General features: G+C 42.0%; 1 protein-coding gene across 2 annotated transcripts in view; it reads left to right on the top strand.

Moving 5' to 3' along the window:
* The window catches only part of LOC128657316 (zinc finger protein OZF-like), a 115583-nt gene that overhangs the window by 79299 nt on the left and 11031 nt on the right, over positions 1–25253 (top strand). Inside the window, exon 8 of one of the 2 annotated variants that reach the window (XM_053711613.1) lies at positions 19198–19252. The exons of the other annotated variant lie outside the window; for it this stretch is intronic. Within the exon in view, the coding sequence (XP_053567588.1) occupies positions 19198–19241 (44 nt within the window). The 3' untranslated portion in view covers positions 19242–19252. The remainder of the gene's footprint in view (positions 1–19197; positions 19253–25253) is intronic. 2 annotated transcript variants of the gene reach the window in all.

The raw sequence follows: 25253 nt of genomic DNA, 5'->3' as shown, positions 1-25253 counted from the left end.
GAAAATTATATAATAGAAGTAAATTGGAATGTTGTGTAAAATTGTATTCTCTGTCTGAATTATGAAAGAAAATGTTTGGGTTTAATGTCCCTTTAACCCCTCAGAGCCTTCTACCTCTCAGGATTCTGTTGCCCTTGACATGCCTTAACTTTCTCCTCAGTCTCCAACCCTAGTAGTTGCACCAGAAGTGACCTGCAGCTCAGCTCAATCTCTTTCTGCGGGAGTATTTTTACCAGGAGACTTTGCAACACAGCTTACCTCTGCTGTTTCTGCTGCACAGGTAAGAGCAAGAGAAAGACTAAACATGTTTCCTCTGACTCAGGAATCTCGTTTTAACGCCAAGGCTGCTTTAGTCAGTTTATCTCAAATATCTGAGAATGACCATACATCAGTGGCCCCTGAAGGTAAGATCTCTGATTCTGACTCTGATTCTAACTGTCCAGTAGAATCAGAGGAGGTTAATTTCAGGTTTAAGCTAGAACACCTTTGTTCATTACGAGGTACTAGCTACCTTGGATGTCTCTGAGCCCACAACAACTAAGGCTCCTAAAGTTACCAAGCTGGGCAGGGGTAGCCAGATCTCAAGGAATCGCTGTGGCCCTGTACCTGGACGATATTTTTGTTCAGGCTCCATCTTTTCATTTGGCAAGATCTCACATAGACTCTCTGTTGTCCCTTCTTCGCTCTCACGGGTGGAAGATAAATCTGGTTCTCAAGCTAAAGAGTTTCCTGGTTCCCAATACCAGGGTTTGTTTTTTAGGGACAATTATAGATTCGGTCTCCATGAAGATCTTTCTAACACATCTGAGGCAGTTCAAACTTCTCTCTGACTGCCTTTCCCTTCAGTCCTCTGCACGCCCTCAGTAGTGCATTGCATGGAAGTAATTGGTCTCATAGTAGCGTGGCCTCAACTGAGTTCTGTCCAGTTGATCAGATTTCAATCGGACAACATAACATCTGTGGCTCTTATCAACCGTCAGGGAGGAACAAGGAGTTCCCTAGCTATGAAGGAGGTCTTACACATCCTTCAGTGGGCAGAGTCCCACAATTGCCCAAAAAAGCAGACAGACATTCCCAGGGGAGTGGGCTCTTCATCGGGAGGTGTTTTCCGAGATAACCCTCAGGTGGGGTGTTCCAGAAATAGACCTCATAGTGTCTCGCCTCAATTCCAAGCTACCCAGATACAGGTCCAGATCGAGGGACCCTCAGGCGGCACTGGTGGACACGTTAGTAGTCCAGTGGGAATTCAGTCTGATAAATCTGATTCCTCCATTTGCCCTTCTTCCCAGGGTCATAACCCACATCAAACAGGAGCGTGCCTCTGTGATCCTAAGTGCTACAGCTTGGCCTTGCAGGACTTGGTTTACAAATCTGGTGAAGATGACTTCCTCCCCTCCATGGAGGTTACCTCCGAGGAAGGACCTTCTAATTCAAGGTCCATTTCTTCATCAAAATCTAGATTCTCTGAGGCTGACTGGGTGGAGATTGAACGCTTAGTGCTGTCTTAAAGAGGTTTTTCTCTTGTTAAGTGTGTTCAGTCCACGGGTCATCCATTACTTATGGGATATATTCTCCTCCCCAACAGGAAGTTGCAAGAGGATCACCCAAGCAGAGCTGCTATATAGCTCCTCCCCTCACATGTCATATCCAGTCATTCTCTTGCAAGTCTCAACAAAGAAGGAGGTCGCGAGAGGAGATAGGAGTTTTTTACCTAATTATTCTTCAATCAAAAGTTTATTATTTTAAAATGGCACCGGAGTGTGCTGTTTTTTTCTCTCAGGCAGTATTTAGAAGAAGAATCTGCCTGCGTTTTTCTATGATCTTAGCAGACGTAACTAAGATCCACTGGCTGTTCTCGCACATTCTGAGGAGTGGGGTAACTTCAGAAAAGGGAATAGCATGCGGGGTCCCCCGCAAATGAGGTATGTGCAGTAATATTTTCTAGGAATGGAATTGACTAAGAAACACTGCTGTTACCCATATGATGTAAGTACAGCCTTTAATGCAGTAGTAGCGACTGGTATCAGGCTGATAAATGTATGCGCAGTTGAGTTATTTTCTAGGGACTAGAATTTGACTGAGAAAATACTGTTAATACTGAAATAAATGTATGAGCCTTAACTGCAGTAGAAGCGACTGGTAGCAGGCTTAGTGATAACTTTGCATAACACTGGAAAGTTGTTTTTAAAACGTTTACTGGCATCTTATTCGTTTTGTGAGGTACTTTGGTGATAAATCTTTTTGGGCATGATTTTTTTCCATATGGCTAACGTGTATTTCTGCATAGAAACCGTTGTAACAGGTCTCCCACTGTTGTAATATGAGTGGGAGGGGCCTTTTTTAGCGCCTTGTTGCGCAGTTAAAATTCTTGCACAGTCTTCCTGCTTCCTCCTTGATCCAGGACGTCTACAGAGAGCTCAGGGGTCTTCAAAATTCATTTTTGAGGGAGGTAATCAGTCACAGCAGACCTGTGACAGTGTGTTTGACTGTGATAAAAGCGTTAAATCTTAAATTGATTATCCGTTTTTGGGTATTGAGGGGTTAATCATCCGTTTGCTAGTGGGTGCAATCCTCTGCTAAATTCATACAATTACTGTTAAAATTGTTGGCTATAACTGAATTAGTTCATTGTTATTTCAACTGTGACAGTTTTTTGTGTTTTTAAAAGCGCTGCAGCGTTTTTTCAATTGCTTGTAAATTTATTGACAGATTTTTTCCAAGCTTGCTAGCCTTCATTGCTAGTCTGTTTAAACATGTCTGATACAGATGAATCTACTTGTTCATTATGTTTAAAAGCCAATGTGGAGCCCAATAGAAATATGTGTACCAATTGTATTGATGTTACTTTAAATAAAAGTCAGTCTTTACCGGTAAAGAAATTATCACCAGACAACGAGGGGGAAGTTATGCCGCCTAACTCTCCTCACGTGTCAGTACCTTCGCCTCCCGCTCAGGAAGTGCGTGAGATTGTGGCGCCAAGTACATCAAGGCCCTTACAAATCACTTTGCATGATATGGCTAATGTTATGAAAGAAGTATTATCTAATTTGCCTGAGTTAAGAGGCAAGCGCGATAGCTCTGGGTTTAGGACAGAGCGCGCCGATGACACGAGAGCCATGTCCGATACTGCGTCACAATTTGCAGAACATGAGGACGGAGAGCTTCATTCTGTGGGTGACGGATCTGATCCGGGGAGACCGGATTCAGAAATTTCAAATTTTAAATTTAAGCTTGAGAACCTCCGTGTATTACTAGGGGAGGTGTTAGCGGCTCTGAACAATTGCGGCACGGTTGCAATCCCAGAGAAATTATGTAGGCTGGATAAATACTATGCGGTACCGGTGTGTACTGACGTTTTTCCTATACCTAAAAGGCTTACAGAGATTATTAGCAAGGAGTGGGGTAGACCCGGTGTGCCCTTTTCCCCTCCTCCGATATTTAGAAAAATGTTCCCAATAGACGCCACCACACAAGACTTATGACAGACGGTCCCTAAGGTGGAGGGAGCAGTTTCTACTTTAGCCAAGCGTACCACTATCCCGGTGGAAGATAGTTGTGCTTTCTCAGATCCAATGGATAAAAAAATAGAAGGTTACCTTAAGAAAATGTTTGTTCAACAAGGTTTTATATTACAGCCCCTTGCATGCATTGCGCCCGTCACTGCTGCAGCGGCATTCTGGTTTGAGTCTCTGGAAGAGGCTATTCGCACAGCACCATTGGATGAGATTATGAACAAGCTTAAAGCCCTTAAGCTAGCTAATGCATTTATTCTGGATGCCGTTGTGCATTTAACCAAACTAACGGCTAAGAACTCCGGATTCGCCATCCAGGCGCGCAGAGCGCTATGGCTTAAATCCTGGTCAGCAGATGTAACTTCTAAATCTAAATTGCTTAATATTCCTTTCAAAGGGCAAACCTTATTCGGACCCGGCTTGAAAGAAATTATTGCTGACATTACTGGAGGTAAGGGTCACACCCTTCCTCAGGACAGGGCCAAATCAAAGGCCAAACAGTCTAATTTTCGTGCCTTTCGTAATTTCAAGGCAGGAGCAGCATCAACTTCCTCCGCTCCAAAACAGGAAGGGACTGCTACTCGTTACAGACAGGGTTGGAAAGGCAACCAGTCCTGGAACAAGGGCAAGCAGGCCAGAAAACCTACTTCTGCCCCTAAGACAGCATGAAGAAAGGGCCCCCTATCCGGAAACGGATCTAGTGGGGGGCAGACTTTCTCTCTTCGCCCAGGCCTGGGCAAGAGATGTCCAGGATCCCTGGGCGTTGGAGATCATATCTCAGGGATACCTTCTGGACTTCAAAACTTCTCCTCCACAAGGGAGATTTCATCTGTCAAGGTTATCAACAAACCTAATAAAGAAAGAGGCTTTTCTACGATGTGTACAAGACCTCTTAGTAATGGGAGTGATCCACCCAGTTCCGCGGACGGAACAAGGGCAAGGTTTTTACTCAAATCTGTTTGTGGTTCCCAAAAAAGAGGGATCCTTCAGGCCAATCTTGGACCTGAAGATCTTAAACAAATTCCTAAGGGTTCCATCGTTCAAAATGGAAACTATTCGAACCATCCTACCCATGATCCAAGAGGGTCAGTATATGACCACAGTGGACTTAAAGGATGCCTACCTTCACATACCGATTCACAAGGATCATTATCGGTACCTAAGGTTTGCCTTTCTAGACAGGCATTACCAGTTTGTAGCTCTCCCCTTCGGGTTGGCTATGGCCCCGAGAATTTTTACAAAGGTTCTGGGCTCGCTTCTGGCGGTACTAAGACCGCGAGGCATAGCGGTGGCTCCGTACCTAGACGACATCCTGATACAAGCGTCAACTTTTCAAAATGCAAAGTCTCATACAGAGATAGTTCTAGCATTTCTAAGGTCGCATGGGTAGAAAGTGAACATGGAAAAGAGTTCTCTGTTCCCACTCACGAGGGTTCCCTGTCTAGGGACTCTTATAGATTCTGTAGAGATGAAGATTTAGCTGACGGAGTCCAGGTTATCAAAAATCCTAAATGCTTGCCGTGTCCTTCATTCCATTCCAAGCCCATCAGTAGCTCAGTGCATGGAAGTAATCGGCTTAATGGTCGCGGCAATGGACATAGTGCCATTTGCGCGCCTACATCTCAGACCGCTGCAACTATGCATGCTAAGTCAGTGGAATGGGGATTACTCAGATCTGTCCCCTTTACTAAATCTGGACCAGGAGACCAGAGATTCTCTTCTCTGGTGGTTGTCGCAGGTTCATCTGTCCAAAGGAATGACTTTTCTCAGACCAGATTGGACGATTGTAACAACGGATGCCAGCCTACTAGGCTGGGGTGCAGTCTGGAACTCCCTGAAGGCTCAGGGATCGTGGACTCAGGAGGAGAAACTCCTCCAAATAAACATTCTGGAATTAAGAGCAATATTCAATGCTCTTCTAGCTTGGCCTCAGTTAGCAACACTGAGGTTCATAAGATTTCAGTCGGACAACATCACGACTGTGGCTTACATCAATCATCAAGGGGGAACCAGGAGTTCCCTAGCGATGTTGGAAGTCTCGAAGATAATTCGCTGGGCAGAGTCGCACTCTTGTCACCTGTCAGCGATCTACATCCCAGGCGTGGAGAATTGGGAGGCGGACTTTCTAAGTCGCCAGACCTTTCATCCGGGGGAGTGGGAACTTCACCCGGAGGTGTTTGCTCAACTGATCCTTCGTTGGGGCGAACCGGAGCTGGATCTCATGGCATCTCGCCAGAACGCCAAGCTTCCTTGTTACGGATCCAGGTCCAGGGACCCGGGAGCGGTGCTGGTAGATGCACTAGCAGCCCCTTGGGTTTTCAACATGGCTTATGTGTTTCCACCATTTCCGTTGCTACCTCGACTGATTGCCAGGATCAAACAGGAGAGAGCATCAGTGATTCTGATAGCGCCTGCGTGGCCACGCAGGACCTGGTATGCAGACCTAGTGGACATGTCGTCCTGTCCACCATGGTCTCTGCCTCTGAGGCAGGACATTCTAATTCAGGGTCCTTTCAACCATCCAAGCCTAATTTCTCTGAGGCTGACTGCATGGAGATTGAACGCTTGATTCTATCAAAGCGTGGTTTTTCGGAATCGGTTATTGATACGTTAATACAGGCTCGGAAACCTGTTACCAGAAAAATTTACCATAAGATATGGCGTAAATATTTATATTGGTGTGAATCCAAGAGTTACTCATGGAGTAAGGTTAGGATTCCTAGGATATTGGCTTTTCTACAAGAAGGTTTAGAAAAGGGTTTATCCACTAGTTCATTAAAGGGACAGATTTCTGCTCTGTCTATTCTTTTACACAAACGTCTGGCAGAGAATCCAGACGTCCAGGCTTTTTGTCAGGCTTTGGCTAGGATTAAGCCTGTGTTTAAAACTGTTGCTCCTCCGTGGAGCTTAAACTTGGTTCTTAAAGTTCCTCAGGGTATTCCATTTGAACCCCTTCATTCCATTGATATTAAGCTTTTATCTTGGAAATTTCTGTTTTTGATGGCTATTTCCTCGGCTCGAAGAGTCTCTGAGTTATCTGCCTTACATTGCGATTCTTCTTATCTGATTTTTCATTCAGACAAGGTAGTTCTGCGTACTAAACCTGGATTTTTACCTAAGGTTGTTTCTAACAGGAATATCAATCAAGAGATTGTTGTGCCTTCATTATGTCCTAATCCTTCTTCAAAGAAGGAACGTCTTTTGCATAATCTGGACGTAGTCCGTGCCCTGAAGTTCTACTTACAGGCAAATAAAGATTTTCGGCAAACTTCTTCTCTGTTTGTCGTTTATTCTGGTCAGAGGAGAGGTCAAAAGGCTTCGGCCACCTCTCTCTCTTTTTGGCTTCGTAGCATAATACGTTTAGCCTATGAGACTGCTGGACAGCAGCCTCCTGAAAGAATTACAGCTCATTCCACTAGAGCTGTGGCTTCCACCTGGGCCTTTAAGAAGGAGGCTCTGCGACGGCATATGGTCTGATGCGTTTTCTGATGCTACTAAATCAGAGTCTTCCCTGGATAAAGACCCAGGATAGGATAAAAGCCTTTGAGTTGGCTAATTCCTTTATTTCAAATTTTTCCCTTTAATTTTCAAACAGGGATCATAGGTTTTCAGGGTTCTCTGTTCCATCTCACCGAGTCTTATGGTTGGAGCCTTGTTCTACAGATGTAGGCTTTAAGCCTAAGCTTTTAGTGCTTTCTTGCAAGGGAAATACCTTGTTGGGCTCTGGCTTGACGTAAATAATTCTTTTGGAATTTAAAGAATTAATAAAAAATAAAAAAGCGGAAAATAGTCTGCTGTTGCATCAGGACACAGTGTGGAGAACATGCCCCCGATCGGGGACCGGATCTTGTACGAGGGCAATATTCCGTCTTCCCTCAGACTTGGGTTCAAGACGTTCAGGATCCCTGGTCAATAGAAAATAGTGTCCCAGGGCCACAAATCTGTGTTCAAGGAGTTTTTCTCCCAGAGGCAGGTTTCTGTTTTTCAGGATTATCTGCAGTTCAGTTAATAGGAGAGGCGTTCTTGCATTGTGTAAGAGACCTCTCCTCCCTGGGAGTAATTGTTCCCGTTCCAGTACAGGAGCAGGTTTTTTTTTATTCAAATCTGTTTGTGGTTTCTAAAAAAGGAGGGAACCTTCAGACCTATATTAGACCTTAAGAGTCTAAACAAGTTTCTCATAGTTCCAAAGCAAGATGGAGACTATTCGCACCATTCTTCCTTTGATCCAGGAGGGTCAATTATGACGTCAGAAAGGATGCATTTCTTCATGTTCCTATCCACAGAGATCATCAGATGTTCCTGAGGTTTGCCTTTCTGGACATACACTTTCAGTTCGTGGCTCTTCCTTTCGGTCTGGCCACGGCACCTAGAATTTTCACAAAGGTTCTGGGGTCTCTGCTGGCGGTTCTAAGACTGCGGGGCATTGCGGTGGCGCCTTATCTGGACGATATCCTAATCCAGGCATCATCTTGTCAGTAAACAAGGTCCCATACCGACATTGTGCTATCCTCCCTGAGAACTCACGGGTGGGAGATAAATCTGGAAAATAATTCTTTAATTCCGAACACAAGGGTACCCTTCTTGGGAACTCTAATCGACTCTATATCCCTGAGAATTTTTCTGACAAAGGTCAGAAAGTCAAAGATTCGGAATACATGTCGAACCCTTCAGTCCACTCCTCAGCCGTCAGTGGCTCAGTGCATGGAGGTAATCGGATTGATTGTGGCGGCAATGGACATCATACCGTTTGCTCAGTTTCACCTCAGGCCTTTTGCAGTTAAGCATGCTCAGGCAGTGGAATGGAGATTATACGGATTGTCTCCTCGAATAACCTAGAACAGGAGACGAGGGACTCTCTTCAATGCTGGTTGTCCCTGGATCATCTATCCCAGGGGACATGCTTTCGCAGACCTTCATGGGTGATTGTAACAGCGAACACCAACCTTTTGGGATGGGGAGCAGTCTGAGTTTTTTTAAAGGCTCAGGGAGTATGGACTCAGGCAGAGTCTCTCCTTCCCATCAACATCCTAGAGCTGAGGGCGATCTTCAGTGCTCTTCGGGCCTGGCCTCAGTTGGCTTTGGCCCAATTCATCAGATTCCAGTCGGACCACATAACGACGGTGGCTTACATCAATCATCAGGGAAGAACAAGGAGTTCCTTAGCGATGACCGAAGTAGCCAAGATAATCCAGTGGGCGGAGGCTCATTCTTGTCATCTGTCGGCGATCCACATCCCAGGGGTGGATAACTGGGAGGCGGATTTTCTGAGCAGGCAGACTTTTCATCCAGGAGAGTGGGAACTCCATCCGGAAATATTCTCCAACCTGATTCTCAAATGGGGTCGGCCGAAGTTGGTTCTCATGGCATCTCATCAGAATGCCAAGCTTTCAAGATACGGGTCCAGGTTCAGGGACCCCCAGGCCGAGCTGATAGATGCCTTGGCAGTTCCTTGGTCCTTCAGCCTAGCATATCTATTCCCCCCGTTTGCTCTTTTCCCCCGGGTTATTGCTCGAATCAAACAGGAGAAGGCATCAGTGATTCTCATCGCTCCTGCGTGGCCTCGCAGAATTTGGTATGTCGATCTGGTGGACATGTTATGCTGCCACCTTGAAAACTTCCATTGAGGAAGGACCTTCTCATTCAGGGACCCTTCCTTCAGCCGAATCTAGTTTCTCTGCAGCTGACTGCTCGGAGATTGAACGCTTAATCTTATCCAAGCGGGGTTTCTCTGATTCGATCGTAGAGACCTTTATTCAGGCACGTAAACCTGTAACTAAAAAGATTTACCATAAGATATGGCGCAAATATCTTTATTGGTGTGAATCCAAGGGGTACTCATGGAGTAGAGTTAGGATTCCCAGGATTTTGTCTTTTCTCCAAGAAGGATTGGAGAAGGGTTTGTCAGCAAGTTCCCTAAAGGGTCAGATCTCTGCCCTATCTATTTTGTTGGCAGAGGTACCTGATATTCAATCTTTTTGTCAGGCTTTGATTAGAATCAGGCCTGTGTTTAAACCAATTGCTCCTCCATGGAGTTTGAATTTAGTTCTTAAAGTTCTTCAAGGGGTTCCGTTTGAACCTATGCATTCCATAGATATTAAGTTGTTATATTGGAAAGTTTTCTTTCTTGTTGCCATTTCTTCTGCTCGAAGAGTGTCTGAGCTATCGGCATTACAATATAATTCTCCTTACCTTATTTTTCATTCGGATAAGGTAGTTTCACATATTAACCTAGGGTTCCTTCCTACGGTTGTCTCAAGCAGGAACATTAATCAAAAGACTGTTGTTCCTTCTCTGTGTTCTAATCCTTCTTCTCAAAAGGAACGTCTTTTACACAATTTGGACATGGTCCGTGCTTTGAAATTTTATTTACAAGCGACTAAGGACTTTTGTCAATCATCCTTTTTATTTGTCGTTTTCTCTGGGAAACATGAGGGTCAGAAAGCTACAACTACTTCTCTTTCTTTTTGGCGGCTGCGTATCATCCGTTTTGCATAAGAGACTGCTGGACAGCAGCCTCCTGAAAGAGTTACGGCTCACTCCACTAGGGCTGTCGCTTCCTCATTGGCATTCAAAAATGAAGCTTCTGTAGAACTGATTTGCAAGGCTGCAACTTGGTCACTTTTTCACACTTTTTCTATGTTTTTCAAATTCGATACTTTTGTCTCGGCTGAGGCTGTTTTTGGGAGAAAGGTTCTTTAAGCAGTGGTGCCTTCTGTTTAGGTTGCCTGTCTTGTCCCTCCCTTTTCATCCGTGTACTCTAGCTTTGGTATTGTATCCCACAAGTAAGGATGAAATCCATGGACTCATCGTGTCTTTAAAAAGAAAAGAAAATGTATGCTTACCTTATAAATTTGTTTCTTTTTAGACACAATGAGTCCACGGCCCACCCTGTTCTATGAGACAGGTTGTTATTTTTTGTACACTTCAGGCACCTCTGCACCTTGGCTTTTCCTTTCTCTTCCTAACTTCGGTCGAATGACTGGAGTGCGAGGGAAGGGAGGCGCTATATATACAGCTCTGATGTGGTGCTCTTTGTCTCCTCCTGTTAACCAGGAGGCGTAATCCCACAAGTAAGGATGAAATCTGTGGACTCATCGTGTCTAAAAAGAAACAAATTTATCAGGTAAGCATACATTTTCTTTTTTGCTCACCTAATTATTTTCTTTTGGAATGATGATGTCCACATTCCTCCATAACATATGGGCTATATTTTCTGCCACTAGGAGGAGGTCAAGAACCCATACAAGAGCTTTAAACCCTTTAAAACCTCCCATATCTCTTTAGTTTTACGTATAGTCAAGTAGAAAATAGGAAAGAAAGATAGGAAAGGTAAAGCAGGGTCTATGGAGGTGTCATTGGAATTGTCACCCATGAAGCATGCAGGGCCTGTGGACCATCATCCTCATTCTGAAAGAAAATAATTTCTCAGGTAAGCATACATTTTGTTTTCTTTCCTAAAATGATGATCCACAGTTCAGTAACATATGTGATTAATACCTAAGCCGATTGTCTATGTTATGGACAGGATGGGAAAATACTTTCTCTGGCAGTTCCTATTTAGCCTACACATTGGCCTAAAGGGTTTTCCATCCAAAAACTGCTTGCAAAGACATCAAAACGATAACAGTTGGAAAAAGTATGTAAGGAGGACAATGTGGCAGTTTTGCAAAGCTGCAACAAAGATGCATCATTCTTCTTGGCCCATTATGTTGCCACTGCTCTGGTAGAGTCAGCTGTAATAAGTTTAGGAGGTGACTTATCTGCCACCAAGTAAGTCTTGTGAATCACTTGTTTAAGCCAAGATGCCAAAGCTGCCTTAGTAGCTTTCTGTCCTTTACGATTCCCAGAGTAATGTACAAACAATCTAGAAGTTTTTCTAACTTCTTTAGTTGCTTGGAAATAGAATTTCAAAGCTCTAACTACGTCCGGATTATGTAACGATCTTTCCTTAGAGTTAGCAGTGTCTGGACAAAGAAAAGGAACTGTCAGGGTTTTTTCCCTGCTCTGTTTGCCATGTGCTGCTGGCAGCCATTTCACTCACCTCTCTTGCTGACTCTGGTGCATACTGTGTGATGCTGCTCATTTCCTGCACTTCCTTTTATGACCAGACTGGTGTACATCATCAGTGTGAGACAGGATGCAGTCTCAGAATTGTGATGTCATCACTTATTATTTCAGTATGCTTTGCCCTTGCGTTGTCTCAGACCTGTTTGTGAGAGCTCCTGTGCATTACCTGGCTGTCTGACGTCCCTCCTGGTTCCTGATCCCTGGCTTGTTCCTAACTCTGCTGTTATCCTTGTTCCTGATTCTGGCTCGTCTGACTACTCGCTTTGGCTACTGACTCGGCTCGTCTAACTATTTGCTTTGGCTCCTGTCTCGGCTCGTCTGACGACCAGCTCTGGTTTTGATTCCTGGCTTGTTATTTGTCTTGTGGACTTTTAATTATTTTTTACTATTAATAAAGGTGTAATTATTTTTGCACTTCTCGTCTCAGTCTGATTCCTGGCACCCTGACAGGAACAACAATTTCTTGATTGATGTTATCAGTCAAAAACACCTTTGGAAGAAAATCATATTTAGTTTGCAATGCAGTCTTATCCTTGTGAACAATCAAAAATGGAGGATAACGCGGACAACTCAGAAACTCTTTTATCAGAAGAGATAGCTAATAAGAAAAGCCCCTTTCAAGAAAACAGCCTATGTCTCTGGAATGCATTGGTTCAAAGGGAGGACCCTGAAGAACTGAAAGAACTAGGTTCAAATTCCAGGAAGGAGAAAAAGGTCTTACAAGCCTAATTCTAACTAACGCCTGGACAAAGGTCTGAACATCAGGAAGTTTAGCCAACTTCCTATGAAAAAGAACAGATAAAGCTGAAATTTGACCTTTTAGGGAACTAGAGGATAAACCCTTTTCAAAGCCATCTTGTATGAACTGAAGAATTCTCAGGCCCCAAAAGGAACACCAAGAAAATCCCTTAGAGAAGCACCACATAAAATATAGTCTTAAAATCCTCTGTCTCAAAACTAGGTGTTCAACCTCCACCCCTTCAAACATAGAGATTTGAGATCCTGATGGAAAAGAGGACTTTGTGATAACAGGTTTGTCTCAGAGGAAGACCCCATGGAGGCTTTGTTGACATCTGTACTAGATCCGCATATCGTGTCCTTTGGGACCAGGCTAGAGCAATTAATATTACTGATGCTGACTCCTATTTGATCTGAGCAATGACTCTCTGCAGAAGAACAAATGGAGGAAACAGGTTGGTATGGAGTTATTATGCAAAGAAACTGTGTTTCTGGTAACATTGCATTGCCTTATACTTCCTGTTTCCTGTTCCTACCTCTGACCTGAATGTAGTTCTATAGTTCAACATGATTCCTCACTAACAGCTTGTAGTGTGTTTATTTCTATACATGAAACATGGTTTCAGAAGTAACTAGAATCCGGACTGAGCCTCTTGTTTGGAGAACATCAACTTTTGGATACAGCACAGCTTTGTGAGTTACAGCCTAAAACGTTTTTTCTCCAACATAGGTGTGTCCGGTCCACGGCGTCATCCTTACTTGTGGGATATTCTCCTCCCCAACAGGAAATGGCAAAGAGCCCAGCAAAGCTGGTCACATGATCCCTCCTAGGCTCCGCCTACCCCAGTCATTCTCTTTGCCGTTGTACAGGCAACATCTCCACGGAGATGGCTTAGAGTTTTTTAGTGTTTAACTGTAGTTTTTTAAACTTCTAGACTCTTGTCGGATACTTCATTCCGTTCCTCTTCCTTCCATAGCGCAGTGCATGGAAGTGATAGGTTTGATGGTAGCGGCAATGGACATAGTTCCTTTTGTGCGCATTCATCTAAGACCATTACAACTGTTCATGCTCAGTCAGTGGAATGGGGACTATTCAGACTTGTCTCCGAAGATACAAGTAAATCAGAGGACCAGAGACTCATTCCGTTGGTGGCTGTCCCTGGACAACCTGTCACAAGGGATGACCTTCCGCAGACCAGAGTGGGTCATTGTCACGACCGACGCCAGTCTGATGGGCTGGGGCGCGGTCTGGGGATCCCTGAAAGCTCAGGGTCTTTGGTCTCGGGTAGAATCTCTTCTACCGATAAATATTCTGGAACTGAGAGCGATATTCAATGCTCTCAAAGCTTGGCCTCAGCTAGCGAGGGCCAAGTTCATACATCAACCATCAGGGGGGAACAAGGAGTTCCCTAGCGATGGAAGAAGTGACCAAAATCATTCTATGGGCGGAGTCTCACTCCTGCCACCTGTCTGCTATCCACATCCCAGGACTGGAAAATTGGGAAGCGGATTTTCTGAGTCGTCAGACATTGCATCCGGGGGAGTGGGAACTCCATCCGGAAATCTTTGCCCAAGTCACTCAACCGTGGGGCATTCCAGACATGGATCTGATGGCCTCTCGTCAGAACTTCAGAGTTCCTTACTACGGGTACAGATCCAGGGATCCCAAGGCGGCTCTAGTGGATGCACTAGTAGCACCTTGGACCTTCAAACTAGCTTATGTGTTCCCGCCGTTTCCTCTCATCTCCAGGCTGGTAGCCAGGATCAATCAGGAGAGGGCGTCGGTGATTTTGATAGCTCCTGCGTGGCCACGCAGGACTTGGTATGCAGATCTGGTGAATATGTCATCGGCTCCACCATGGAAGCTACCTTTGAGACGAGACCTTCTTGTTCTAGGTCCGTTCGACCCACTCCAGCTGACTGCTTGGAGATTGAACGCTTGATCTTATCAAAGCGAGGGTTCTCAGATTCTGTTATTAATACTCTTGTTCAGGCCTGAAAGCCTGTAGCCAGAAAAATTACCACATAATTTGGTATATCTGTTGGTGTGAATCTGCAGGATTCCCTTGGGACAAGGTTAAGATTCCTAATTGGGAAAAAGGATTATCTGCAAGTTCCTTGATGGGACAGATTTCTGCCTTGTCTGTGTTACTTCACAAAAAGCTGGCAGCTGTGCCAGATGTTCTAGCCTTTGTTCAGGCTCTGGTTAGAATCAAGCCTGTTTACAAAATTTTGACTCCTCCTTGGAGTCTCAACCTAGTTCTTTCAGTTCTTTAGGGGGTTCCGTTTGAACCCTTACATTCCGTTGATATTAAGTTATTATCTTGGAAAGTTTTGTTTTTGGTTGCAATTTCTTCTGCTAGAAGAGTTTCAGAATTATCTGCTCTGCAGTGTTCTTCTCCTTATCTGGTGTTCCATGCAGATAAGGTGGTTTTGCGTACTAAACCTGGTTTTCTTCCAAAAGTTGTTTCTAACAAAAACATTAACCAGGAGATAGTTGTGCCTTCTTTGTGTCCTAATCCAGTTTCAAAGAAGGAACGTTTGTTGCACAACTTGGATGTAGTTCGTGCTCTCAAATTTTACTTAGCAGCTACTAAGGATTTCAGACAAACTTTGTCTTTGTTTGTTGTTTATTCTGGTAAACGGAGAGGTCAAAAAGCAACTTCTACCTCTCTCTCCTTCTGGATTAAAAGCATTATCCGATTGGCTTATGAGACTGCCGGACGGCAGCCTCCTGAAAGAATCACAGCTCACTCCACTAGGGCTGTGGCTTCCACATGGGCCTTCAAGAACGAGGCTTCTGTTGATCAGATATGTAAGGCAGTGACTTGGTCTTCACTGCACACTTTTTCTAAATTTTTCAAATTTGATACTTTTGCTTCTTCTGAGGCTATTTTTGGGAGAAAGGTTTTGCAAGCCGTGGTGCCTTCCATTTAGGTGACCTGATTTGCTCCCTCCCTTCATCCGTGTCCTAAAGCTTTGGTATTGGTTCCCACAAGTAAGGATGACGCCGTGGACCGGACACACCTATGTTGGAGAAAACAGAATTTATGTTTACCTGATAAATTACTTTCTCCAACGGTGTGTCCGGTCCACGGCCCGCCCTGGTTTTTTTAATCAGGTCTGATAATTTATTTTCTTTAACTACAGTCACCACGGTAACATATGGTTTCTCCTATGCAAATATTCCTCCTTAACGTCGGTCGAATGACTGGGGTAGGCGGAGCCTAGGAGGGATCATGTGACCAGCTTTGCTGGGCTCTTTGCCATTTCCTGTTGGGGAGGAGAATATCCCACAAGTAAGGATGACGCCGTGGACCGGACACACCGTTGGAGAAAGTAATTTATCAGGTAAACATAAATTCTGTTTTTGTGTGGATTTTCTGATATTTGAGAGCTTAGAGACTTAAAGACAATATGACTGCCATGAATTGCATACCTCCCCCAGAGGGAATGAGAATCAGTGGGGATTGCAGCAGCAATTGGAAAACTTTAAGACCTGAATTTGAAGATTGTTCCCTGGCTACAGGGTTGAATGAGAATTCTGCAGCAGTGCAGGCAGCAACTCTGAGAAGAGTCATGGGCAGTGAATGCAGGCATGTGTATAAGCACAATCTGACCCTCACAGTAGAGCAGCAAGAGAATGTTACAGCTATTTTAGATGCACTGGAAGCTTATTTAAACCTGCTAAAAATGTCATTTATGAAAGGTATGTGTTTGGATGCTGCAAACAAGAAGAGGGAGAATCTCTTGATAACTTTGTTACATGCTTGAGAGAAAAGGCAGCAACTTGTGAATATGGTACTCTAAGGGATGAATTAATATGGGACAAAATTGTTCTCGGTGTAGCTAGTGAGAGCACGCGCAGGCGTCTACTAAGAGAACATGACTTAACTTTAAACATAGCCATTGAAACGTGCCGTACAGCGGAGCTCACTGACAGACGTTTGAAAGTTATGGAACAGGACAGAAAGCAGACCGACCGCATAAACATTGCAATGCAGTGACAACACATAAGCAAACCGCAGCAACAACGCCGCCTGTTTAGCACAAATGCTGCAAACCCTACAACATGCAAATATTGTGGGACTGTGCATCAAAGAATTAATGAGCAATGTCCAGCTTATGGGAAGTCTTGTAGGTTTTGTGGAAGAACAAATCACTTTGCTAGCGTTTGTTTGTCAAGTAAAAGACAGCCATCACTAGGAAAGTTACACACCATGGAGAACACATCTGCATATGAGGAAGAGCCACACACCGCTGAAGTGATATACAGTAGTGAATTGATCGGCACTGTGCAAGCCAGAAGAAAGAAATGGTTTGTAACTTTAAATTTAAATAATATGCCCCAATCCTGCCAGCTCGATTCAGGAGCAACATGTGATGTAATGTGCTTGAGAGACAAAATGATGTTAGCACCAGAAGTACGTCTACTGCCAAGTGACACCAGACTAAAGTTATACTCAGGTGAGCTTATGAAATCTCTAGGACTCTTCAGGACAGAATGTGTCATACGTGGAAGGACACACAAGCTAGAGTTCGAAATTGTGGAAGCCTGCCAAAAGCCACTGTTATCCGGCTCAACCTGCGAGCATCTAGGGCTGATGCATTTCTCTTGAGAGACAAAATGATGTTAGCACCAGAAGTACGTCTACTGCCAAGTGACACCAGACTAAAGTTATACTCAGGTGAGCTTATGAAATCTCTAGGACTCTTCAGGACAGAATGTGTCATACGTGGAAGGATACACAAGCTAGAGTTCGAAATTGTGGAAGCCTGTCAAAAGCCACTGTTATCCGGCTTAACCTGCGAGCATCTAGGGCTGATGCATTTCTCTATTCCCGCAGAGCTCAACGTGATGGACAATCAATTCAAAGGGCCCTTGACAAAACATTTGCTATTAAAAGAATTTAGTGATGTTTTTACTGGGCCAGTAGAATCTGTACCAGGGGAAGTTCATTTCGACCATGACATAAGTGTCCCTCCAGTACAATGTGCACCACGCAATGTGCCAGTGGCCATAAAACAGGCAGTTAAGGCGCAGCTCGAGCAGTATGAGGCTGATGGACATTTAGCAACAGTGATTGAACCAACTGATTGGATAAGTAACATGGTGATTGTAAAGAAGCCTGATGAGCTAAGAATATTCATAGATCCCAAATTCTTGAATCAGGCACTGTGGTGATCTTAATACATCATGCCAATTCCCGAGGATGTTTTGTACAAGCTGCCTAAGGCACGTCTGTTCACGCTTGTTGATGCCCGAGATGCATTTTTACAATGTAAGTTGGATAATGCAAGTAGCTACATGACAACCTTCTGGACTCCATGGGGCAGAAAAAGATGGCTCAAGTTGCCTTTTGGAGTATCAGTTGCACCAGAGGTGTATCAACGTAAACAACATGAACTATTGGCTGGACTCAGTGGTATCAAACCAATAGCTGATGTCATCCTTGTGGTTGTCTGTGGGCATACAGATAGGGAAGCAGAGCAAGATCATGATGGCAAAATATTGGAACTGATGAATTGTAGGCAGGTGAAACTAAGACTTGGCATGAAAAAACTGCAATTCAAGGTCAAAGCGGTCCGCTTCCATGGACACATACTACCCTTTGAGGGTTTGAAGGCTGACCCAAAAAAAATCAGAGCTATACTGGATATGCCGCAGCCGGCGAATTTGAAATCCCTGCAGCGCTTCATAGGATTTTTTACCTACCTATCAAAATTCCTACCACACCTCTCAGAGGTTTGTGAGCCGTTGAGAAGGCTTCTGGACAAGGATGCAGTTTGGCATTGGCTTCCTTAGCATGATAATGCGGTGCAGGACATCAAACGTTTGGTCACAGATACACCTGTCCTGAAGTACTATGATGTTACAAAACCTGTAACTATTCAAAAGTGACGCAAACAAAAGTGGACTAGGGTGTTGCCTATTGCAAGCTGACCAGCCTATCGCTTTTGCTTCAAGAGCACTGACCCTTACTGAGCAAAACTATGCACAAATCGAAAAGGAATGTCTGAGTATTGTGTTTGCCTGCCAGCGCTTTCATCACTGCCTCTATGGTCGTGACAAGATCACGGCAGAAACTGACCATAAGCCTTTTTTTTTTTTTAATCTTTTATTAGTACCGACAATGTGTACAACACACAAAAAAGAAAAGAAAAAGAAGGCAAAAGGATAAGTACATCGATTAGACGCCATGCAAGGCGCACAGAAAAACAGAAGAATATACACCATGTTCATTCTCATTTAACCTGAGATCAGTATAATTTCTTTTCAGTGTACAAATTGTAGGGGGTTTTATATTTTAACCAAAACAAGGAAAATACCATATTGTAGGATGATGATTTACAATGCAAGAAAACATTTTCTATTAGTAAGAGATATCTTGTTATGATAGTAACATAAAAAAAATGTAATATATATCTTCTTCATTCCACAACGTCGATAGAACTACAAAGGCAGGCTAATTATTAAAGATATGGCAAAAAGTCGGGCAAACTCTTGGCCAGGATCACTAAAAACTCTGAGTTCTCAAGGGATTGAAGTGATACAAGTAAACAATAAGACTTATAAAGACTCTAAACAGATCCTGTCTTTTTTTACCTCATATTATTCAGATTTGTACTCCTATAAAAAGCCGAATCTAGATCATAAAGTAGAATTTTGGGATAGTATTTCGGTGCCAAGATGTCCACAACATCTTTTACCCCTGATTAATGCCCCTATTACTGATAAAGAAATCATGGACACTATAAATTCCATAGCTTTACACAAAACTCCAGGACCAGACCTACTTCCCAATGAATTTTATAAATTGTTGAAACCTAATATTACTCTTTATCTTAAAAATTTGTTTAATTATTATTTTATAAACAGAGCACGCTGTTTGGACGCCTTCTCTGTATCCTGGACTACTTTGATCTTAAGAAAGGTAAAAATCCTGTGGAAATGGGTTCCTACAGACCAATAGCTCTATTAAATTCTGATTTTAAAATTTTGACTACTATTTTTCCTAGGAGATTGCAGACGCCTTTAAACCAAATAATTCACTCAGATCAGGTTGGTTTCCTTAAAGGCAGGAACGCTTCTGCTAAGATCAGAGAATTGTTTCTCATAATAGATTATTGTCTTTCAAAATAAACTATGTCTACTACTTCTTTTAAAATCTACAATGACATGGCTGTAGTGTCACTGGATGCAGAGAAGGCTTTCGACTCGGTGCAACATGGTCATATATTTTCCTCTTTGCAGAAATTTGGTCTACAAGTGCTTTTTTTTCATTTAGTAAATAATTTTTATAATAATTCTAAAACAGCTTTATTAATTAATGGCCAGCTAACTGAGAATATAAGTCTCAAGCAAGGGACTAGACAAGGATGTCCGTTCTCACCTCTCCTATTTATTATAGCCATAGAATCTTTAGCCATAGCAATTCGTCAGAGAGTTGAGGGTATCAAAATTGGCAAAAAAAGAAGTTAAAATTGCTCTATATGCCGACGATCTTTTAATGTATATTTCTAACCTCTCACAGAATATTCTGCATCTTCTACATGAGGTAGAACTGTTTAGTTCCTTCTCTGGTTATAAAGTAAACATTCAAATCTGAATTTTTTTGGCTTAAAGGGACAGTTTACTCAAAAATGTTCTCCCCCTTTATTTGTTCCCAATGATGCACTTTCTCTGCTGGAGTGTATTAAATTGTTTATAAGTATTTCCATTGTTCTTACATTGGCATTTGAAATAGTTTATTTAGCCTGTGCTAAACTATTTAGCCACACCTATCCTTAAAGTTTTTGGCCTTGAGGCCAAGCTGTGTAAACACAGCAAGCAGAAGAAATTCCACTCCCAGTGGGTTATAGAAGAGATAATGTAATAAAATGTTAATTTTCCATTGTTCTCTCCAAGTATTGGTGATTGGTATATGGACAGATATAAGATAAAGAAGCAGGTATATTTGCACAATGTGATAAAGTAATGAGATCTGATAATACCTACAAGTTCAACCCATTTTATTAGGTTGAGGCTTCAAAACACAAAATCAGCTAATTCATATACACAAATAAGCCTTAAAAAGCACATCTCATATATTTTATACTCTGCAGCTGGTAAAAAAAGTAATTGGAAACACATTAAGGGAAAAACAATTTTATAGTATACTGTCCCTTTAAGGAACATCAGCTATCTACTGTAGACATACCATTCAAAGTTTCCATGCATTCATTTACATACTTGGGTATTAAGATCTCACGAGACCCAAGTACTTGGTACGCTTTGAATATTACAAAATACTTTCGAAGGTCAAAGAAGATCTGCTTCATTGGCACAATTTGCCATTAAACATTTCAAAAAGGATTGCTTTATTTAAAATTATCTCCTTCCCTAAAATATTATATATAATTCCAGAATATCCTTATAATTCTTAATAAAAAAGATCTTCACAATTTTTATTCATCACTATCATATTTTATATGGAAAGGGAAAAATTCTAGAATTGCTTTGAAAAGATTAATTCTGGGGAAAGAATATGGTGGCCTAGTGCTGCCCGACTTTGAATTCTATAGTCAGGTCTAAATGGCAAGGTTTTGTGTAGGCTGGCTCAGGTAAATTACTTATTGGCTTTGGATAAATCACAATGTCAAAATAAATTCAGAACCTCTGTTAAAGGGACAGTCTAGGCCAAAATAAACGTTCATGATTCAGATAGAGCATGTAAATTTAAACAATTTTCCAATTTACTTTTATCACCAATTTTGCTTTGTTCTCTTGGTATCCTTAGTTGAAAGCTTAACCTAGGAGGTTCATATGCTAATTTCTTAGACCTTGAAGGCCACCTCTTTTTAGAATGCATTTTAACAGTTTTTCACCACTAGAGGGTTTATGTATTTCATATAGATAACACTGTGCTCGTGCACGTGAAGTTATCTGGGAGCAGGCACTTATTGGCTAAACTGCAAGTCTGTCAAAAGAACTGAAATAAAGGGGCAGTTTGCAGAGACTTAGATACAAGATAATCACAGAGGTTAAAAGTATATTATTATAACTGTGTTAGTTATGCAAAACTGGGGAATGGGTAATAAAGGGATTATCTATCTTTTAAAACAATGAAAATTCTGATGTAGACTGCCCCGTTAATGTTAAAGGAGAAGTTATTAGAGCAAGACCAAATAAAGGGACACAAACACTCCATAAAATATAATGATTTAGATAGAACATACACATTTAAACAACTTTGCAATTTACTTCTACTATCAAATGTCCTTAATTATCTTGGTACTCTGTGAGTATTCAAAGATGTGAGTTTTATAGTGGTTGTGGGATGTGTGTGTCTGTGTATATATATATTTCTTTCATGTAATTGGCAAGAGTCCATGAGCTAGTGACATATGGGATATACAATCCTACCAGGAGGGGCAAAGTTTCCCAAACCTCAAAATGCCTATAAATACACCCCTCACCACACCCACAATTCAGTTTTACAAACTTTGCCTCCTATGGAGGTGGTGAAGTAAGTTTGTGCTAAGATTTCTATGTTGATATGCGCTTCTCAGCATTGTTGAAGCCCGATTCCTCTCAGAGTACAGCGAATGTCAGAGGGACGTGAAGGGAGTATCACTTATTGAATACGATGATTTCCCTAACGGGGGTCTATTTCATGGGTTCTCTGTTATCGGTCGTAGAGATTCATCTCCTACCTCCCTTTTCAGATCGACGATATACTCTCGATTTACCATTACCTCTACTGATAACTGTTTCAGTACTGGTTTGGCTATCTGCTATATGTGGATGGGTGTCTTTTGGTAAGTATGTTTTTTATTACTTAAGACACCTCAGCTATGGTTTGGCACTTTATGCATTTATATAAAGTTCTAAATATATGTATTGTACTTATATTTGCCATGAGTCAGGTTCATGTATTTCCTTCTGCAGACTGTCAGTTTCATATTTGGGGAATATAAACATCTTTTAAATGAAATTTATTTCTTACCTGGGGTTTAGTCTTTTTTTCAATTGACTACTTCTTACAAATTGCGGGCGGTATTAGGCCCGCGGGTGCGACAAATGCTAAACTTTATTGCGTCATTTTTGGCGCAAAGATTTTTTTGGCGCGAAAGAGTACGTCTATGACGTAAGTTCGTCATTTCCAGCGTCATACTTGACGCCGAGACCTTTCACACGGTTGCGTCATTAGTGACGCGAGTGTGTCATTTCCGGTTATTTTTTGGCGCCAAAAAGTTTAGTTACGTTGTGCGTCATACTTGGCGCCAAACTTTTTCATTATTTCATTACCCCATTGATGTTTGCCTTTTGATTTTTTCAATATCAGAGGGCTATGCTATTTGCATTTTTTCCCATTCCTGAAACTGTCATATAAGGAAATAGATAATTTTGCTTTATATGTTGTTTTTTCTCTTACATTTTGCAAGATGTCTTACTTTGATCCTGCCTCAGAAGCTTCTGCTGGAACATTACTGCCTGACATCGGTTCTACCAAAGCTAAGTCATTAGTTATAAAATTGTAGAAATTATATCGCTGAATGTCATTTGTCATAGTTGTTTTGATAAACTTTTACATGCAGATAATGTGTCCATCAGTAATAGTACATTGCCAGTTGCAGTTCCTTCAACTTCTAATGTGCATAATATACCTGTAAATTTTAAAGAATTTATTTCTGATTCTATTCTGAAGGCTTTGTCTGCATTTTTCACCTTCAAATAAATGTAATAGGTCTTTTTAAAACTTCTCATTTAGTTGATGAAATTTCAAATGACCAACAATATGATAATTTATCCTCTTCTGATAAGGATCTATCTTATTCAGTAGATCCTCCTCAGACATTGACACTGACAAATCTACTTATTTATTTAAAATTGAGTACATGCGTTCTTTATTAAATGAAGTGTTAATTACTTTGGATATTGAGGTAACCAGTCCTCTTGACGTTCAGTCTAATAAACGTTTTAATGCTGTTTTTAAACCTCCTGTGGTTTCTCCAGGGTTTTTCCTATTCCTGAGGCTATTTCTGATATGATTTCTAAGGAATGGAATAAGACAGGTACTTCTTTTCATTCCTTCTTCAAGGTTTAAAAATTGTATCCTTTGCCAGCAAAATCTATAGAGTTTTGGGAAAAGATCCCCAAAGTTGATGGGGCTATTCCTACTCTTGCTAAACGTACCACTATTCCTATGGAAGATAGTGCTTCCTTTAAGGATCCTTTAGATAAGAAGCTTGGATCTTATCTAAGGAAGGCCTATTTATATTCAGGTCACCTTCTCAGACCTGCAATTTCTTTGGCTGATGTTGCGGTGGCATCAACTTTCTAGTTGGAGAATTTAGCGCAACATGAATTGTATTCTGACATATCTAGCATTATTCACGTACTGCAACATGCTAATCATTTTATTTGTGATGTTAGATCCATGTCTTTAGCTATATTAGCTAGAAGAGCTTTGTGGCTTAAATCTTGGAATGCTGATATGTCATCTAAATCTAGATTACTATCTCTTTCTTTCCAAGGTAATAATTTATTTGGTTCTCAGTTGGATTCTATTATTTCAACTGTTACTGGGGGAAAGGGAGTTTTTTCTGCCTCAGGATATAAAACCTAAGGGTAAATCTAAGGCTTCTAACCGTTTTCTTTCCTTTCGTCAGAATAAGGAACAAAAACTCAATCCTCTCCCCAAGGAATCTGCCTCCAATTGGAAGCCTTCCTCAAATTGGAATAAATCCAAGCCTTTTAGGAAACCAAAGTCAGCCCCTAAGTCTGCATGAAGGTGCGGTCCTCATTCCAGCTCAGCTGGTAGGGGGCAGATTAAGGTTTTTCAAGGATATTTGGATAAATTCTGTTCAAAATCAATGGTTTCAGAGCATTGTCTCTCTAGGCTATCGAATAGGATTCAGAGTAAGACCTCCTGTGAGAAGATTTTTTCTCTCACGTATCCCAGTAGATCCAGTAAAAGCTCAGGCTTTCCTGAAGTATGTTTCAGACCTGGAGTCTTCAGGGGTAATCATGCCAGTTCCTCTTCTGGAACAAGGTTTGGGGTTTTATTCAAATCTATTTCATTGTCCCAAAGAAGGAAAATTTATTCAGACCAGTTTTGGATCTGAAAATTTTGAATCGTTATGTAAGAGTACCAACTTTCAAGTTGGTGACTATAAGGACTATTCTGCCTTTTGTTCAGCGAGGACATTATATGTCCACAATAGACTTGCAGGATGCATATTCCGATTCATCCAGAACATTATCAGTTTCTGAGATTCTCTTTTCTAGACAAGCATTACCAATTTGTTGCTCTTCCATTTGGCCTAGCAACCGCTTCAAGAATCTTTTCAAGGGTTCTGGGTGTCCTACTCTCTGTATTCAGAGAACAGGGTATTGCTGTGTTTCCTTATTTGGACGTTATCTTGGTACTAGCTCAGTCTTTTCGTACTGCAGAATCTCACACTATTCAACTAGTGTTTTTCTTCGGAAACATGGTTGGAGGATCAATTTACCAAAAAGTTTCTTGATTCCTCAGACAAGGGTCACCTTTTTAGGCTTCCAGATAGATTCAGTATCCATGACTCTGTCTCTAACAGACAAGAGACGTTTAAAATTGGTTGCAGCCTGCCGGCACCTTCTGTCTCAGTCATTCCCTTCAGTGGCTATGTGCATGGAAGTTTTAGGTCTCATGACTGCAGCATCGGACGCGATTCCCTTTGCTCGTTTTCACATGAGACCTCTTCAGCTTTGTATGCTGAATCAATGGTGCAGGGATTATACAAAGATATCACAATTAATATCCTTAAATCCCAATGTACGACACTCTCTGACATGGTGGATAGATCACCATCGTTTAGTTCAAGGGGCTTCTTTTGTTCGTCCAACCTGGACTGTGATCACAACAGATGCAAGTCTTTCAGGTTGGGGAGCTGTTTGAGGATCTCTGACAG

This window comes from Bombina bombina, chromosome 4 (assembly GCF_027579735.1).
Source record: "Bombina bombina isolate aBomBom1 chromosome 4, aBomBom1.pri, whole genome shotgun sequence".
Taxonomy (NCBI): domain Eukaryota; kingdom Metazoa; phylum Chordata; class Amphibia; order Anura; family Bombinatoridae; genus Bombina; species Bombina bombina.
Note: the sequence above shows the minus strand (reverse complement) of the source record. Positions and strands in the feature narration are given on the sequence as shown.